The sequence below is a fragment of the Pomacea canaliculata genome, linkage group LG10, assembly GCF_003073045.1.
Source record: "Pomacea canaliculata isolate SZHN2017 linkage group LG10, ASM307304v1, whole genome shotgun sequence".
Classification (NCBI taxonomy): domain Eukaryota; kingdom Metazoa; phylum Mollusca; class Gastropoda; order Architaenioglossa; family Ampullariidae; genus Pomacea; species Pomacea canaliculata.
The window spans coordinates 612,355-630,643 of NC_037599.1; the positions used below are offsets into that span (position 1 = coordinate 612,355).

At 38.3% G+C, this 18,289-nt stretch overlaps 2 protein-coding genes across 2 annotated transcripts; one reads left to right on the forward strand and one right to left on the reverse strand.

The window, feature by feature from the left end:
• Positions 1 to 898: 898 nt before the first annotated feature.
• LOC112573421 lies at positions 899 to 12,320 on the reverse strand. The gene is made up of 15 exons (XM_025253777.1): positions 12,163 to 12,320; positions 11,353 to 11,533; positions 10,980 to 11,050; positions 10,740 to 10,829; positions 10,179 to 10,388; positions 9,040 to 9,155; positions 7,952 to 8,072; positions 7,093 to 7,318; positions 6,716 to 6,780; positions 6,188 to 6,322; positions 5,717 to 5,841; positions 4,896 to 5,016; positions 4,390 to 4,496; positions 3,885 to 4,023; positions 899 to 3,634 (listed from the first exon to the last, which is right to left on the reverse strand). The coding sequence occupies exons 1-15, from the start codon at positions 12,233 to 12,235 to the stop codon at positions 3,483 to 3,485; spliced, it is 1,932 nt and encodes a 643-aa protein (XP_025109562.1). The 5' UTR covers positions 12,236 to 12,320; the 3' UTR covers positions 899 to 3,482.
• A 67-nt stretch (positions 12,321 to 12,387) lies between these two features.
• LOC112573420 (tetratricopeptide repeat protein 13-like) lies at positions 12,388 to 18,082 on the forward strand. Its single transcript, XM_025253776.1, is given in 5 exon segments — positions 12,388 to 13,920; positions 14,669 to 15,221; positions 15,224 to 15,333; positions 16,311 to 16,661; positions 16,901 to 18,082. Coding segments are annotated over 5 exon segments (2,625 nt in total). The 5' UTR covers positions 12,388 to 12,522; the 3' UTR covers positions 17,114 to 18,082.
• The last annotated feature ends 207 nt before the right edge of the window (positions 18,083 to 18,289 follow it).

Below are 18,289 nucleotides of genomic sequence, written 5' to 3' on the forward strand. Positions count from 1 at the left end.
CCCGTCATTGCATTCGCACATGTTCTGCCCACCTTGAGTTGAGCAGCCAGCCGTTTTCAACACCAAGTGGCGACCTGTGATGAAGACTAAGGGCTAATGCTGATATTTTTCCTCTCCATTCCCGCGCATTTTTCGCTTGTTTGAAGACGCTTTTTTTAAAACTACAGTAACACATTCCCCTAAAACCTGGAGAGCTCACTGAAGATTAAGGATTTTCACATCCATGTTATTATGTACAAAAGTTGCCCCCTCCCCCAGTATGCCTTATGATCCTCCAGAACGACTCACCCTGATTTGCTTTTTAACACCAAGATAGCACGGCCTTATTTTATTGCTATTTAGTCTTGACACAGGGATTCTGTGTATATAATGTTGCACTTCCAATATTTTTGCTTTTAGTAAAACATCTTAGAATGTTGCTCTCTAAATATTTTGCGTATGCTTGGTTTTTGTATAGCACTATAATCTTCTCTTGATGGTTGAGCTAAGTGCTTTTATAGTTATTGCTTTTGTAAAGCACTGAGCCTGCCTTTGATGGTTGGTTAGTGCTATATAAATCAATATTAATACACAACCTTTAATTGCATAATCATTGGAGATTAGAGTAGCTGTTACTTCAAAACCACAATATTGTCCTTGCACATCTGCTTATGCATCTTTAATTTCTCTCTCACACACACACACAGGAGTGAGATCTGCTGTCAGTGAAACCACCACCTCAGAGAAGACAAAAACTGTGAAATGAGTATGTTAGAGGATCTAGGAACCAAAAGTTCAAGAATATAAAATCGGTCTCCCGCCCAGTGACTTGTGACTATTTCTCCCCTTTTCTCCTGGAACATAAGTGATATTCATAATACTGAGAACTACATATATACAGAATTATCTCACAATGAAGTTATTTGGAATATAAAATTTTATTTTTCTATAACTGTATACATGAACAAGTTTTACCTCCACACACATGAGCAGGGGGTACAAATTCCAGCATATAGAATTTTTAAGTCAAGTGGTGAAACCTCAAGTATGGATAACAGCATATAATACAAGTTTCATTAAGGGCGAGTTCAAATCTGTATCCAGGAATGATCGGTTTCAACACTCAAATCTGAGCTTGGCCTCACAACTCTTCAGCCACATTGATTCAGCATTTCATCATATACACATGTGGACAAATCAATGTCAATGGTGTGTGTGTTCCTATATGCATGATAGGAACGTGTGTATATATATGCAGTGGTGTATGCAGATGTCGGTTTTGGGGGCAAACTCCATGATGATAGTGAACGATGTTCACATTCTTGTCCCTCAGTATCTTTCTTGAGGGGAAGGGTGCCCCATTGTTCCTACACCACTGATATATATATGCTATGTGTGTGTGCATGGTAAGAACCACAAGCTGCAAAGCCATTTGTTCAGGATCAGTAAGTCATGTTTCACTGGACAATTGAACATCTTACATGGCTGAGGGCCTTCCAATCTATATAAAAAGAATTTGCATAAATTTGTGGAACACTGGTCAAATTTGATCATAGAAAGGAATGATATCACAATATGTGGAATGATAGGATGATGCCAGATCTAAAAAAATGAACATTGCAGTTCTAAGAATTATCACTGGTCTTAAAAAAGGCTGGAATCTACAAAAGATTCAGCTGATATGTTTGCAAAGACACTTTGAACATAACCCTGATATGACAAGACACAGGGTTTTGGTGGTTAGGTGAACAGTTCTGCACTGCTACAACACCATTATTATCAGAAATGACACTAAGATCAAGTCCTAAAAAAACTGTACAAGTTTTGTGTTGTTCCTAGATATTAACTGTCAAATAGCTTGCCAAGACCGCATAGCCTACAACTTTGCAAGAGGATATGCGATGGTCTTGGCAAACTACGGGCAGTCCAGAGATTTATGTGATGTTCTTTCTCCTCCATACTTTTGCATTGCTAACCAGATCCTGTTTGTTGTCGACTACTCGACTACTGCCCCTGGTCTCTTGTGAATCGCATTGAGCTCGCCTCTGTGTGGGAAAATGCACGATACAAATCCTATTATTATTAAGAACAAGTCCATCTGTGCAAGATGCCTTTAAACAATGTATGCCGCAGCACAAGGGCATCATTGTGAACACATGCCACAGTATATAACAGACTTGCCAACAACAGTAGCTCATTCCTGATTTGAGCTAAAATCTCCTGAACGGGTAACCTTGATAAATGTCTTTTACTGCAGTCTGGAATGCACGGTGAATTCATAAGGGATATCATGAACCCTACCAATTGAAGACTTCATGATGTATAGATGAGCTGAAAAGGTTATGGGTGTCTACGCAGGTCATTGCCAAAACCAGAAAATGCAACCAACCGCTTTGCGGTAACCATGGACAACCATATCTAGCCAATTATCGGTTCTGAAAGTGTTTATGGACAGAGATGTCAAGCAAGATCTAAAACTGGAGAGACCTAATGTTCAGCAGACCTCAATAAAGAATAAAACCCAGAAAGCATCTATTTTAATGTTATTTTAAAAGATCTGATGATAACATGTACAAGAAGATTCAGAGGACGACGATGTTGTGACCAACTTAAGGCATGGTATTAATATTGCGATCTTCATACATTTGTGCGGACTGTCAAAGTTTTTTAGGCAGCCTCTCTCTTGCCAAAATATACATGCATGTGTACACACAAATCTCTGTTCTTTTTTAAATCTGACAATGCTGTTTAGCAAGTTGGCACAAAATCTTCCAGGAGTTACAGAGTAAGGAGTGATATCCAAATGGACTTTGCTTATTTCACATATAAACTCTATAAAACATAGCATTATAATAATGGAAATATTAACAATATTTACAAAGTGATATGTTTTGATAAATCAGTCATTTGTTAGTCTAAAAATAAAATTCAGCCTCTCCTCTTTCAGTTAAAGAGGCAATCTTACAATGATACCAAAAATTATTAGAAGAGTAATGTAAAAAAACCTACAACAAAACGTGACAAAAATAGCACAGCATCTTGACTACACTAGTCTCTTACACTGTGTGCATTCTGCTCACATGCGCGCGGGCACACACACACATTTTATAAACCAAATGCATCCACATAAGCATTCATATACAGACAAATGAACATCATTGTATTTACACTGAGTAGATGCTACGCTGGATGGACTTTTACAGCCCTTCTTTCCAGCTGTTTACACTGAAAACATCAGCAAGAGGCACAATAACTGATGTGGCTAACTAGATGTCTTTAACACATCCTTCATACTTCTGATTCTCATTGGTGAAATTAAAAACAAAACAAAACAAAAAAAATAACCACACCCTGAATCAAGGTGAGATTCAAAGCTGTCATCCTGCAAGCCTCAAAAATTAACATCCTACAAGCAGATATGTATCTGGTTCTTAAATGTTGGTCCCCTGTTTGACACTACAGCCATAACTTCTGCAGTCCATGAAACAATACATCCATGAGAATTACAATCTCAAAAACAGAGACACTAGAATGCACAGCACAGCATTCAACAAACCAATAGGAAGATGGAAGGGGGCAGAGCTCAGTACGTAGATTACAGTTGGCTTGCTGTAGGGGTCAATGCCAGGGTCAAATCGCTGGGGACAGTCATCAACTGGAAAACAAGAAAATCACAAGAACTGCACAGGTGAACGATGATTAATGATTTTGTTTCATGTCTGCTGCTTTCCATTCTTGTATTTCTGGCTTTTAAGCAATGAAACTAAAGTTTCAAACACAAACCAGGATGTTTACCTTACACCCCTACTCCCAATATCAGATTTCGTCTGGTAAAGTGACACAGCACCAGGAAACTGCAATGCATTTCTTCCACATAAATCACAACTGCAACATTTGGTACTCACAAAGTCTCTCATTCTCATGCAGGACCATCTGAAGTCCAGTGCCCTCCATCAGATACGAAACAGCCTTTTGATTGCGTTGACAACGAGCTGTCTGGGACCGTGATAGACTAAGCTCTGTCCAGCTGATACGCTCATATACCTTCACATATGTACATAAGCATACATATTAAATACACACGCATAATGTTTGATTCACAAATTTAAATCACAGAAATCAGCCTGAGAACTGCTTACAGCCTGAACTGTTGCCCCTTGACTGAGTCATTCAATAAAATGTTTATCAGCAGTTTGTAGTAGTTTATTGGTATATAAAAAAATTATGTGGCCTACAATACCAGAAATGTGTGAAATCACTGAATGCATCAAACTGAATTACTGATGAGGTTTAGAAGCTGTAACATGAATCAAACTGAATTACTGATGAGAATCAGATGCTGTAACATTAAATCTTGGATAAGGCACATAAATGCATCATCCTCATCTCTGAATGCCAATAATAACATACCCAGCAGCGGAACTTTGAGACGGCATCTTCTTCATCATAAGTGACAAGGTATGATTTCATGTCTTCCATCCAGTAGCCCACACAAGTCAAATAATGGTCTGGCTCATCTGTACAAATAACCGCAATTCCTCATCAATCTATGTAAATGTTACTGCACTGCTACATGTTCTCATGCTTATTCTGGTTCCTTAGTGGTAAACCCCATATCACTGTGTACACACCTGCCCCATCAATTTAGGGAACTTAATGATATCTTATTTTTCTGATGCAAGTGACTAAGCCTTATTTTTGGTACAAGCCAACAATATTTGATGATGCTGTCAGATAAAAGTATGGGTCTACCTTCAGCATTACATTCTGCTATGAGATTTGCAGTGATATGTCACTCCAGGGTTCGTCTGTCAGAAGCTGTCATCAAAATTTCCGATGTCTCTTCACAAGAAAACAATCATTCATCTTTTGATCACCCAGATGTCAAAAATTCTCCCTTATAAGGAGCTACATACCATACTCTCCAATGGGTCGTCCACGGTAGTCTACAGACTCACAGTACTCAGCATCAATTTCAATACGTGAGCGATCTTGACTGCAGGACTTCAGCTCAGATATTGTCAAGCGACAGTCGACCTAAACATAAGCACAACACCATCAGCAAATTAATGATGTATCGTACAGGACAGTTTGTTATAATCAGTCTTCTGTGTTACTTCAAGCTTATTTAAAGAACTGATTCAAAAAAATGATTAAATAACTATCCACTAAACGAGCTCTACTGTGATGAACAAAACAGGCATAGAACACTGCTCCTCATCTCTGTGTGTGGATCAGAAAAATTACCTTATCTAAATTTGGTTCATCCTGACAATAATGTGGGGAATTCATAGGTATTTAATGAAAGAGGAAAAAATAGCTGAATGCCCTCTGTGACTTCCCTTTGTGTGCTTGCATGTGTTCAATGCTTCTTCAGGATCTTGTGACGAAGTGTTGAGAGCAAAATCTCCCGAGGAAGTGTTTAAAGCAAGATCTTCTTAGGAAGTGTTAAGAGCAAGATCTTCTTAGGAAGTGTTAAGAGCAAGATACATGTGCTGATTCCTACCAATCACCACCTTTAACATGAAGCTTATACACTTTACACTTAGTGACTTCATAAAATTAATATTAATAATATTAATAACAGTTACCAGCCATCAACCCTGCCCCACAGTATTTGAACATCAGAACTGGGGAGATGGACAAATTTTCACAGTGACAAACTCCCATCCTCCACCACCAGATTCATGATATCATTGGAAGCAGTCTCTGAACATGTAAATATCTGATTTCATACCTTATTACGAGGCCTATCCGTTACACCTCGAATACGTGTTGAATATCTTTCCCACTCGCCCTGTACATTCTGATCGAATGTGTATCGTCCAGCTACTGGGCAAATGACGGGGGAAGGAGGGTCCACTGGTGAAGACAAACAATTAAATCATTAACAAGTCACATCTATAAGTGGAGCACAGCACCATTCACTAATTCATCTTGATATTCTCTCAGTGACACAATGATTAATATTCTGTGTTACATTCTTACAGTTGGCTTAATGCCAGTAGACAGCCACAACAAAAGAATGTGAGAACAAAAACAGTTAAGTGAAATGGGGAGAAAATCTGAGAGAAAAGAGAGGATGAGGGGAGAGAAGTTAAAGATAATATAATAGACATTGAAGGGGGAGAACATAGTAGTAAAGAACGATAATAAGAGTGAGGCAAGAGAAGAAGACAATAAAATAATTTTAAAAAATGAAACTCACAGATAAGAACTTCATACTTCCAATCAAAGTCATCACGATTGAAAGTAAATGACATCCAACTGCATGTTTCCCGAAACTTTGCCGTCATGAAGTTGTCTTGAGCCAGCTCATCTTGTGTCAAACGTGATGGTTTGCCTGTTCATATTCCAAATGCTTTTTTGGTGAATGTAAAGGACATACTTATTGGTCATACAATTACATCCATATATTGACACAACTCAGAGGTAACACCATCATTTTTAAGATGTAGAATAGGGTCAGTGACAGCAGTCTTTTCCAAACTGGAAACAAACCAACCAGACTGATGCTGACCTTATTTTCCCCCATTTTTCATGCTTTTAGTAAGACTGTATTTTTATATTCACTGAAGTTTTCTTTATCTTCATATCAAGCTAGAGGATCATCATTACCAAGACCAAATTAATGATCCAAAACTCATTTATGATGATATTATATTAAAGTATAATGGATGCCCCCAGATAAAAAAATTAAGTATATAGAAGAATAAAAATAAAACTGGTTACTAACCCACTCTGTATCGTACAATCCCATGATGGCGTGGCACGATATCATAGCAAACAAAGTCCACTTCACTAGAGGAATAGAAATAAAAAGCCGTCTAGCACATAGCTATCAACACAAGTCACAGTAGCACTGCCCAGTCTGTTATTGTCAGGTGTCATCTGTATGGACCCTCATATGTATGCACCTTTAGCATATGTAAAGACATGTTAGATTGCAAAAATGTTCGTAAGAACCAGGTGATTCTTTAAAAAGGTCTTAAGATGACATTTCATTTTATTCACAAGCTTATTACTGACAAACAGATTTAATAAAAATATGAAGGTTCTGCTTTACAATGCCATGTGTTACAAAATCACTTAGCTGTCCTTTGTTCTACTTACCACTTCCCAACAATAACCTTTGTCATGAGGTAGCGAGTACCTAACATCTGTTGACAGGACAGGTATGTTTCTTCATACTCAAACTCGTTTTTGTTAGTGAAGTACTTGACGTGAGTGTCATTGATGACCACCTGAGACTTGAACTGGATTCCCTGTGTGTACCACTCTCCAGAGATATTGCGTGGAAGGTTACACTGTGGGTTCATGTATGGGGTCTGTGGTGGGACTGCAAGGAACAATGAGAAAAAAAAAATGTAAGGTGGTGAAATCTGCTTCACTCACTTCATGTACCTAAACCAGTCTATACCACATAATGATATATTTAAAAAAATAAAAAAAAATAAAAAAATAAAGAAAGAAAAAGAAAGAAAATTCTGTATTTTTCATAATATTTTCATTTTTGCAGGATCTGACTTTAAGAATCTGAATAAGTTATGTGGCACGCTGCCAATCCAAGACCACCGTTCAAATTGTGACTGCTATTAGCACATCTTAAAAGAATGATGGGTACAGTAATACAAAAATATAATAGTTTCTGGACTGTGAAATTTATCCCTTAGGCTATCATCAAATCACCCAGTCTTTATCAGTGGGATTCACAAGAAAAGAATGATTTTCCTTAAAAAGCTCCTTTAAATTGTGCACTTTATTCTTAGCTTAGAAAAAGATTGTTTAGCCAATAAAGTCTTCAACAATATTTCATAAATTATATTGAAATATTTTTTCATTTAACCCAAACTATAAATTTTTATTTATCTGTCTTATCTTGTATTATTTTTTAAAGGCAAACAGGCACATCTTCATAATCTATAATGCAATCAATACAAAATGTTCAAACTGAAATGTAAATTACTCTTACTTCGTCTCAGGACAAGACGAACAGGACCATTGTACAAGCTGTTCAGTGCACCACACTCGGCAAAACGTGACATGACCCAACGAATGGTGTTGTCAGCTGACTTTTGATTCTTCAGTGTCATCTACAAGGAAAAGAAATATCCCATACAAGTTCTTTGGTAATATCAGGACAATAATAATTCTATAAGCAACCACTCAATGGAAATCAGGACTTCTGCCAACCTTTCCTTTTGATACAACTGTCATTCTGAAAAATTTAACTAAAGCTAAAACATTATATTTTATGATGAGAAGAATGGTGATGATGTAGCTTGCAAAGTAGAATTTCCATCTCAAAGATGCTCACTGCACTTGCAGAGCAACTGGATAAACACAAAGTAAAAAGTGGAAAAGAATATGACCTGAAATGTTAAAATAGTGTTTGTGTTGCTAGCTGAGCTGATCAATTATCAAAACACAATATTCCAGTTTCAGAGAGGATGCAAAGTCAAAATATATGCACTAATTTCACAGCACAGTGCGTCATTATGTTGATTGGAAATCAAATGCTTAAGCAGAAGGAAAACATTGTATCCCAGAAAGATGTGATTTTCTTTTCAAGATTCGATATTTTACTTTTTTCATCACAAGACAATGAGAATTTTTTTGTGTTAAATTACACTTTAAAAAATAATCCTGTGTCAAGTCATCTCTCTCTCTTCCCTCCACCTCTGCCCTCTCTCTTCCTTCTCCACATTCATTCTCATCTTCATGCCAGGATTATATCTTCTATTATAATATTATCTCAGTCTGATATTATTACATATCATCATCCTTTGTGTCAGCATCACCACCACCCTCAGCATAAATATAACATGGCAAATGTAGAGCAAGTGGTTATAATGATTACATATTATTATATGGCTATTATAGATTTTTATATAATAAGTAACAATTATATCTTATTATATAATGATTGTATAATGTATAGGGATTATTGTATATAAATTATATATTCATATATAATGATTATGCACTATTATAAAGCAATTATAACAAAGGTGTATACTGATGTCTTTACCATGGACTTTAGGATAAGCCTCAACTTACCAGACACTTGAATTTTTCTCTCCTGTCTTTCTGTACTGTATCAGCAATGGCTGCAAAGGTATAGCCTGTACCACTCACCATCGCAAACCAGCTCCCCATGCACTGGTATCGAATGGCTGGCAAAGGAAACAAAGGGCACATGCACCATTAATAAGAAGGAAACAACTCGGTGATCTCCTATCACAGCATATGCACCACACTTCATGACCTATTCATACCACCAGCTGCATGACATCTACTTCTGACAACGTTTCATAACTGAATGAGTCTAAATCAATGAAAGACCCTACTTTAGTGTTGGAAGCAGTTTGTACTGAGGACAAGAAAGTGCGTCAAAAGGCCTGCGTTGCTGCTCTTGGATCTGCAGACTCCTGGGTAGCAGATCATAATGCACATAACTCATGCCATGAACCATGTTGGAAAGGTTCTTCAACAAGAGTGAATGCCCCTGCTATTTGTATTAGAAATGAGTGATGGTAGAAAAGTCAGCCACTTCTGGACTGGACTGCAGTCTTTACACATTTTACTCGTACTACATTGCTGTGCAGCTGGTCGGTAACAAGTGATGTCACACAATAACATGCACTGTCATCTTTGCATTTCATGATGCTTTTTTCTGTTGATGGCGGTTACTTTTGGCAAATTATAAACACATTTGGAACACAATGTGATGCATTATTTTGAACTGAACACTGAAGGCAACATACATGACCATGATCCCAAATGGCTGAAAAACCATGACCAGAAACAGGTAAGGAACCAATTTTTGAACAAATTCAGTCCTTCAAGGTTTTGTCAGAGGGTTAAGGGAAGATTCTCTCTGTGTTGGTCCATACATAATCTTATAGACTTTCCTCTAAACTTTCCACATTGTATTTATTCCAGACACTGTATCAGACAAACTGGAAAATACATAAAACTATATTTATAACCTGATCAGAAACTTTTTTAGTACAAAGGAACGTACTAAAAGTCTCAACCAGTGAGCAGGAGACAAGAAAAGAGAACTTGACAAAGCTGACAGACATTTCAAACAAAATTATTTAAAAAAATGTCACTTCTGCATCTAAAGAAAAGTAATTTGTCAATAGAAGACCAGCATATATACAGTTCAAAAGCAGCAACTGATCTTTACTCACTCTGCGAGTAAGAAGTCTGCACTTCGGGACATCTGGAGTAGGTCATGTAGAAGACTTCATTATCGACGTAGGCGGACCCTGGATCCTGGCAGGCTTTGATCTGAGAATCTTGATTGTCACAAATGCCACCTCCACCCCAACTGACTTCATAAGTGAACTGATAAACACCTTCAAATGTTGTGATACAGTTTACTGGCTGGGGGTCTTGGCCTGCAGGTGAATATTGGTAGTATTTTACTGATTTTATAGTCCCTTCACTAGATTGTACAATTGTGTACAACAAAAAAACATGTAAGGATAAGGTAGAAATACTTAAAAAAAAAAAAAGCAAACGAGAAACCATTTCATACTGAGGAAACAGACTGCAGTAGCAATGAAAGCAGATGGCAGTCTGACAGCAGCAAACAAAATGTATGTACAAATATCACCAATTTCTTAATGCTATTTTTTTATGATGGTTTGCACATTGCAAGTGCAAAATGAAATATCTTGAAATGGTGGAGGTTTCTTACTATCTCATGTTTCTCGTTTTTTTTACCAATGTGCCTCAAGTCCACTTACGAAAATAAGTAATCAACTGGTCAACAGTAGGCAGACTTTGGTAGCCAGGGCACATATTCTGGAACCCACTGTTTGAAGTGAAGCAGTCACCTAAAAAACCCAAAAGCATAATCAGTTTAACTCACAGTAAAAGTCTATTTACACACCAAGATCATAAGAGGAAAAACTGTAACACAAGGAGTATTATGTAGTTGATCTTTCCTCTATTATTTTTTAAAATGTAAGTGCCATGATACTCACTTTTTCTAACCTGAAGAATATTCTTAGTTCTGTACAAAACGTCAAGGCATATAAAGCATGTGGAACCTCCTCTGAAAACAAAACACAGATTATTATTACCCGCTGTTATTTTGTCACATCTGAACAGCAGCCACAAAATAACCATCAACCAACCTTCCATCAGCTCACCTATGGAGCAGAAAACTGTTATCTGCCTGTATCTAGCCAGCCATACCCATAGTACATCTGCTAATAAAAGATTTCTAAAGAGAAAAATACTGAACTACCAGTACATGGAAATCAAGTAATTATTACCAGACAGTGAGACAAACCCTGCCAATTTAATAATTATATGACAGGATAATGGTATCTATATGATTTATCTACTACTGACATTTTTTGCATGAGCATGGTTGAGTTGACTCCTTCCACGTTACTGGCGTTGTTGTAATGAATCTTTATTTCTACACAGCGCATGTCTGCAAACTGCTGATTGTTAACATTGCTCACTGCATCACTACCGTCGTTGCTCATCCAGTACCAATCACCCTTATAGTCAGTTGGGATGATGCATGCTAAACAGAAAACGTAAGTTTTGAATATGCCATTGTACATATGTAAACAGAATTTACTTAAGATGTAATTTTATGGCTTAAAAGTGTGTGTGAGAGCGAAAGAGTGTGTGTGTGCACGAGCATGCAAGTTAAAACACTTTCATCTGTAGGTGTATGAAATATTTAATTAGTGCTCATTAGTGATACTATGCAAATAGTAAATCTTAAATGAAAAATCCTATATATACTTTCCTATTAATGATTTTATTTGAATACAATCAATTAAAGAACTTTAAAACAGTTTCACAATGGCTTTGGAACAAACTTTGTTCTTATGCCGTGCCTAGTGTTTTGAGTCGTATCACAATTATTCTCTGCATCAAGAAATTCGGTTTTTTAAACCTACAAAAGGAGCAAATGCATAAACTTGATTTCCTGAAACTTTTTATAAGACAAAAGTACAGTTCTTGCAGCAGATTATTAAAACTTAATACAATTCATCCTTTTCTATTTTTAGGTCATTTCCTGGTTGTAAAGCCGTGACAGTGAAAGCAGATCTTGTCATAATGTTGATCTTCTACCTTTACATTTTATTCTGTCTGTTCTTTGAATATAAAACTATAAATTGAAGTATTGGAATTTACTCTCACCTTGCTGAGCAGATGCCAGCACGGCAGATAGTAGCACTAATGCCACTGTCACCTTCCATCTGACAGGCGCCATGTTATGAACGAGGCTATGGCGGTGACAGGTGAGAGCGAGGCTTCTTGTCCTACCTGCGCAGGTAAGTCACACTTGACCTACTTTCTATAGACATGACCCAGTATCTACTGAACACTTTATTTTGAGCTTAATTATTTTTTGTGGTTTATGAGACGATGTGGGTAGTGTGTTTTTGTGAGCCGTCAAAATGTTATTTTTGATTTTGAGTGCGGCTTAAATGGCGTTAGCTCCCTTTGCTGCATGTGACGTGAGTGACTTCCCTCTAAACTGATGGCCGTGCGCTGGCGATGTCTCTGTCGGTGTTAATAGTTTGGACCAAGGCCTTGGTTGTTTTGGTCTTGGTCTGCAGAGGGGAGCAGGTGTGTGAGGTAGCAAATGTACAGATCGAAAACGAAGACGGCGTCCGACAGGTGTTTGAACTAAAAAGCGTCAAACCCTCCCAGAGTGGGGCGTATGTACTATGTGCGACCAGGCAAGGTGCCAGCAGTGTCAACGGAGAGTCATGGTCTCCCTTCGCTCTTCGCTTCAACGTTGTGTTGACACCCGGCGAAATGCTGATGGCTTGTGAGACAGGACGGGAGCACTTGCCTGCAGGTCTGTGCTCTCAAGCGAGGGTGACAGAAAGCCATTGCTCGCATGAGGCAGGCAGCTGCCCCATCCTCGACGATGTTTCACGCGAAGATCTTGCTGACGAAATCATCAACCGCAAGTTGTTGCCATTAGCAACAGGCAGACCCGAAATCGACTATCGTATCGCCCACAGCATCGTCAGCATCAACGCTGGGTTTCTCGATGAGGCCATACAGGAGCTTTCCGTACTTCTAAAGGAAGATCCAGGCATTGTTGCCGCCTATTATGCACGAGGAGTTGCATATGCTAGAAAAGGTCTGGAAACTCCCCAGCATGCACTACGCTCTCTCGCCGATTTCACCATCTGCATCGAGCAGGAACCTTCTCGGCCAGAGGGGTATGAGTGGCGATCTGAAGTGTACATCGCTCTGAATCAATTCCAAGATGCGTTGGAAGACCTTAAGCATGCTGTATCAATACGACCTACAAATCGTCTGTATTTTAATCAAGGCATCATCAATTTGTTGTTAGAGAATTTTGCAGACGCAGAGAGAGACTTCAAGAAAAACTTGGAAGAAAAAGACTCAGATAAAAACCCCACATACATATTGTCATATTTCCACCTTGGTCTGGCCCAGTATTACAGAGGACGTTTGCGCAATGCTATTGAAGTGTTCAAAGAGGTATTGAAGTTGGACCCAAACCATGCTGAAGCATGCATCAGCCTTGCACATGCTTTCCGTGAGCTTGGTAACCAGAAAGCTGCACTGTCACGTTTTGACCAGTTGCTAGCTATTAGTCCCAACCATACACTGGCATTACAGCTGAAGGGCTCCATGCTTTATCATTCAGGCGAGCCAGCATCTGCACAACCTATTCTCCAACACTGTCTAACTGTTGATAAAGATAACATTGGGTGCCGGTACTTAATGGCATTGTCTAACGTAGCTTTGGGGAGCTTCTATCCAGGGATTAAAGATATAACAAAAGTCATGGTCAACTCTCTACCAATACTTAGATCTTCTCCTGAACATGTTCGTGCCCATTATTTGCGGGAATATGCTAGGTACCTGCATGCATCACTGGATGTTCCACTGGATCAGTTTAAGCCTGAGGTTGGTATATATGAAATTTTCAGATTTATTTTACATAAATGACATGGAATTGCACACTTTAAAATTACTTATAGATATAACAAAAATTACTTGTGAATATCAAATAGTTGATCATATCTGTAATTTATTTTCTCTTGCTTAATTTTCATTAGTACCATTCTGCTTGTTACATCAACATTTTCTAGCAAAATGTTGATAGATTGTAGAAACAATATTTGTTGAAAGCTCAGAGCAGGTGGATTACACTGGTTGAAGATCAGAATCAGAGTTTATAGATCAGTTCTCAAGAGTAGTCTAATGATAGTAGGGTTTACAAAAGACAGTAGATGTTTTTTTTAAAAAAGTTTCAAAATACTGTAAAGAAAAATTTGTCCAGCAAGCTTCAAATTTTATTGTTCTTTGATGTTATGTTTTAAAAAAGCCCTCAGGTTGTTGATACTAGAAACAAACTTACACCAATCTTTAAAGTAATGATCACTTGTCATGAAAAAAAAAGATTGTGGTAGTTAGCCAGCACTATCCATCTTGTTTAACAGGCTTACGTTTCTAATCATGTAAACAATATATTTTATTACCACAAGGCACAAATGACACTTGCAGATGCATTTTGGTGTCACACGTATGCAGATTTTACCACTAGACATAATGTTAGCATGAAACTGATTCTATGATGAGTGGACTTTAAAAGTTTTCTACTTTCTTGCATTTTAACAGCATACCTGTCTATACACTGTGTTTAAATTTACAGGTGAGTTTAGATGAGGATTTGCGTTCCCAGTGGGTACAGGGTGTACCCTTTAAAGCACATGGCACATACAGAGAGCAGCCTGGCCTCCAGCCTGATATCAACGATGTTGCTGCTGAAACAGAACACAACTGGTCCCATCCTGCTATGCAAAACTTGCTGTGCTTTGCAGAAAAAGTTGGGTGGTCAATGCAGGTGACATCCGATGGCTTTTTACCAAATCGTCGACTAAACTTAGCAATGGGTCTTGCAGCTGTTCACATAGCTCAGATTGCCGAAGCCAAGTGGAAAAATTTCAAATCAGGGAAATCAGGTGAAAGGCCTTTCACTTGGAAAGAGCTGTTTTCTATAGCTGTGAGATACCGACAATTGGTGGACCCAGAACAGGCTGTTCTATGGGTTAGTTCATTGCCAGACTATTACACAAGTGATGGTTATAGAGCAGATGTCACATTTATACGAGGGTCAGTGATTAATGTGAAGTTGAATCAATACTTTGACCTGGCCTTCAAGCTTGCCCGCACAATGCTTGAACATTTCTCGGGTGAAGGAACAGTTCATATGCAGGTCAAGCAGCTGACATCCAGAAGGCCAAAACTTGTGAAGATCTTTTAGCTGTTGCTCGAAAGCGTCGCATAAATCCACATGGTTTTCTGGTCTCCACACAGGTGAGATAGAAACTTCGACTGATTTTGCCAGCGATGGGGCTTAGCTAATGTTGTATTAACAAGGAGTTATTACAGTGCTTAGAATATTTTTTTTAAAAAAACCAGACTCTTACAAAATTTGTTAAATAAATTTTTAGGGCTTTGTTTCAAAATCAAATGGCCCTAAAATTTGTAATTTGGTCAAAATAAGGTAAAGCTATACTTGTAATTGAAAATTAGAATCAAGGTCAAACACATTGCAAAAGGGCTAGCAATCAACTTAATTGTTTATATTATATGATGATTTTGGCTGTCTGTTCCTTATTAGCCACATAGGTAGTGTCTGGCATGAAGCTACCATTGCAATTTGCTTCCCAGGTTTTCTTTGGCTTGTAATTTGAAGGACTGGCTGGTAGGTGGCTAGAGACTAGTTTGCGGTAACCAACACATGGGACTGTCTCATAATTTGTATAGAAAATTGATTCTTTTTCACACCCATCCCATGTTGACGCATAAACCATTGATGTGGCTGTATTGGCTAGACTCACTGACAGTTTAGTTGCACAGACGGATGCAGTTCCTAGCCATCCACATATTTGCCTATTCAATCTAGTAGTCTGAGCATTTCTTTATTTATTAAGTCCTGCAGTTTCATAGCTCTGGTATTCTCAGGATTCCTTAATTGTGTAGAGTGCAGATGTCTCCTGTATGAATGTTGAAGATAATAACATAATTTTACCACTGGGATACTGCATATCTGACTGAACACACTTTATCGATGGTACACAAGAAATGATTCAGACCACTGTGCAAATTCTGATCTATCCACACACCTCACACAATTACAGTGGTCTAAAGAGCATGAACACAAGAGGTAATTTCCAGATGCATGGAATAAAACCTGACATTTTGAAAAGTGTTGTAAAAAACCATAACAGACTTTGGAATTTGGTATGGACATAAATATCTGATAGTAATAAAACTTTACTTCTTTTAAGGTTCCAGCAGTTGTTGCAGTTCCTGGATCACAGACAACAAGCGAAGATCGGTTGGATGGCACAGTGTTGGTCTTGACAGAAGATCCTGGTGGCCGCATTGTTTTTGCCCTGAGCTTGGCAAGCACACCTGCTCGCACTAACGCCTACGCTGCTCAGATGGATCACTTTCTGCTGCAGCTGCACCAGGAGGTTCAGAAGGGAGGTCTGGGGAAAATCTCCGACCTTGACCCCATTCTAAGCTCTATTTTGTCCCTTGTCTACTACTTCTACAACCTCATGCCGCTGACCAGGGGATCCAGTGTAGTGGCCTATGCTGTCTTGCTTGGGCTGGTTATGTCCCTTGGACGTCAGGTAAGGTTTATTGCTGTAACGCCTGAGAGAAACGATTTGTCTTGTGCATTACTTTTGGGAAACTGACTCAAAATGTTCAGTTGCCTCTGAAAAATCTTGTACTAGCTGCTAATTAATACAAATGCAACGTCACTTTAAATTTATATGAAAAGAAGTTAAATCATGTCAAATATTTATTAAGGTTAAATATACAGAGGAAGAAATGGCATGGTATGGTCATATTGTGGTTCTTCTATCAGGTGAGCGGTAAGCTACCAACAGGCAAGCTACTTGACATGGAAGCCATGCTGTCTGGTGCCCCAGATGCATTTGTCATGGTCACACACCAGTGGATGAGTGTTAAAAAATTGACAACACCAGTCTCTGCTTTGCCAAGGATATGGGAAGTTCTTCCAAATGTACGAGACATTCTGGATCTCTTGGCAGCAAACACTACTGCCATCTGTGGATAGCACTTGCTGTCTTTATAGTGTTATATCTTGTAAGCTGCATCGTACCATTGTTTGGATACCATGTCATGTGTATCCCCAGTTTTATCATAAATTAGAACTCCTGCTTGTGTCCAGATCAGAGAATATCTTTAACAATCAGTTACTGACCCAATGATCATTACTGAATTGAAGGTCTACATTAAATGGGTTTGTTGTTTGCAAGGGGAGACAAAAATTTCAAAAATTTGGAGACTATAAAGTATTTACATTTTAGATTGCAGCATCCTGTACATTAACTGGAACATGTGAAAGGAGTAATTTTACATTTTTTTTAAGAGGGGGGTCTGGGGAAGTAGCATAGCATCACAGAGCACTAGATAATCTGTACTGGCTGAATGTAGATTTTGAGCAACTGATACTTTATTAATCTTTCTGCTAAACAAATATCTTTTTTTTTTTTAATAATGTAGATTTATAGAGGAAATTCGTGTTAGTTGGTGTTGAACTCTGTATCAACCACTTAGCATATTCAGTTGGTTGGTTTCCCTTTTGCTGGGCCTTCACCACTTTTAAGTGCTTATCAGAACTCCTGTTGCTGGCATCTTGTGTATAGTTTTTGTGAGGACTGAGCAGCACCAAACTCAAACTCTATGGTTAAGTGGTAACAGGAGGGGGAGGGATGATCATCCTATGTTCAGTTCCCTCATTGATTGAGAGCATCCTCATTTCCACCGATGTAGTTTATAATGAGTGCCTTTCACAAACTAGAGCAATGATAGCTTTGGTGAAGACCTTTTTGTGACTGTTCTTAAAGTAACATTCTCTTGAAAGATGAGGTGGCTTAGTTCACTCTAATTAGTCTTTCTGGACTGGTTTGCATGTTCTGCAAATTTAAAAATAATTTTATCATTGTCTTATTGGCGATATATCAGTCCTTTAAATTCTTTGCCAGCACTGAGGGATGCAAAATAAAGGAGCAGTTTGCATAATTGTGGTGGTGTTAGAATCTGAATTAGAACTGTAGCATGTGAAGAACTGCAGTTTCATGTATGATTGAAGTGTGTACCATGATGAGACTAAAATGTCTGCTCCGTTGCACATGCATACATGTTTGTAGGCATATAGTAATTAGAGCAACAGCATCAAAACATGAAGGCATGCACTCTAGCTGGTCCAATACCTGTGTGATACTTTCCC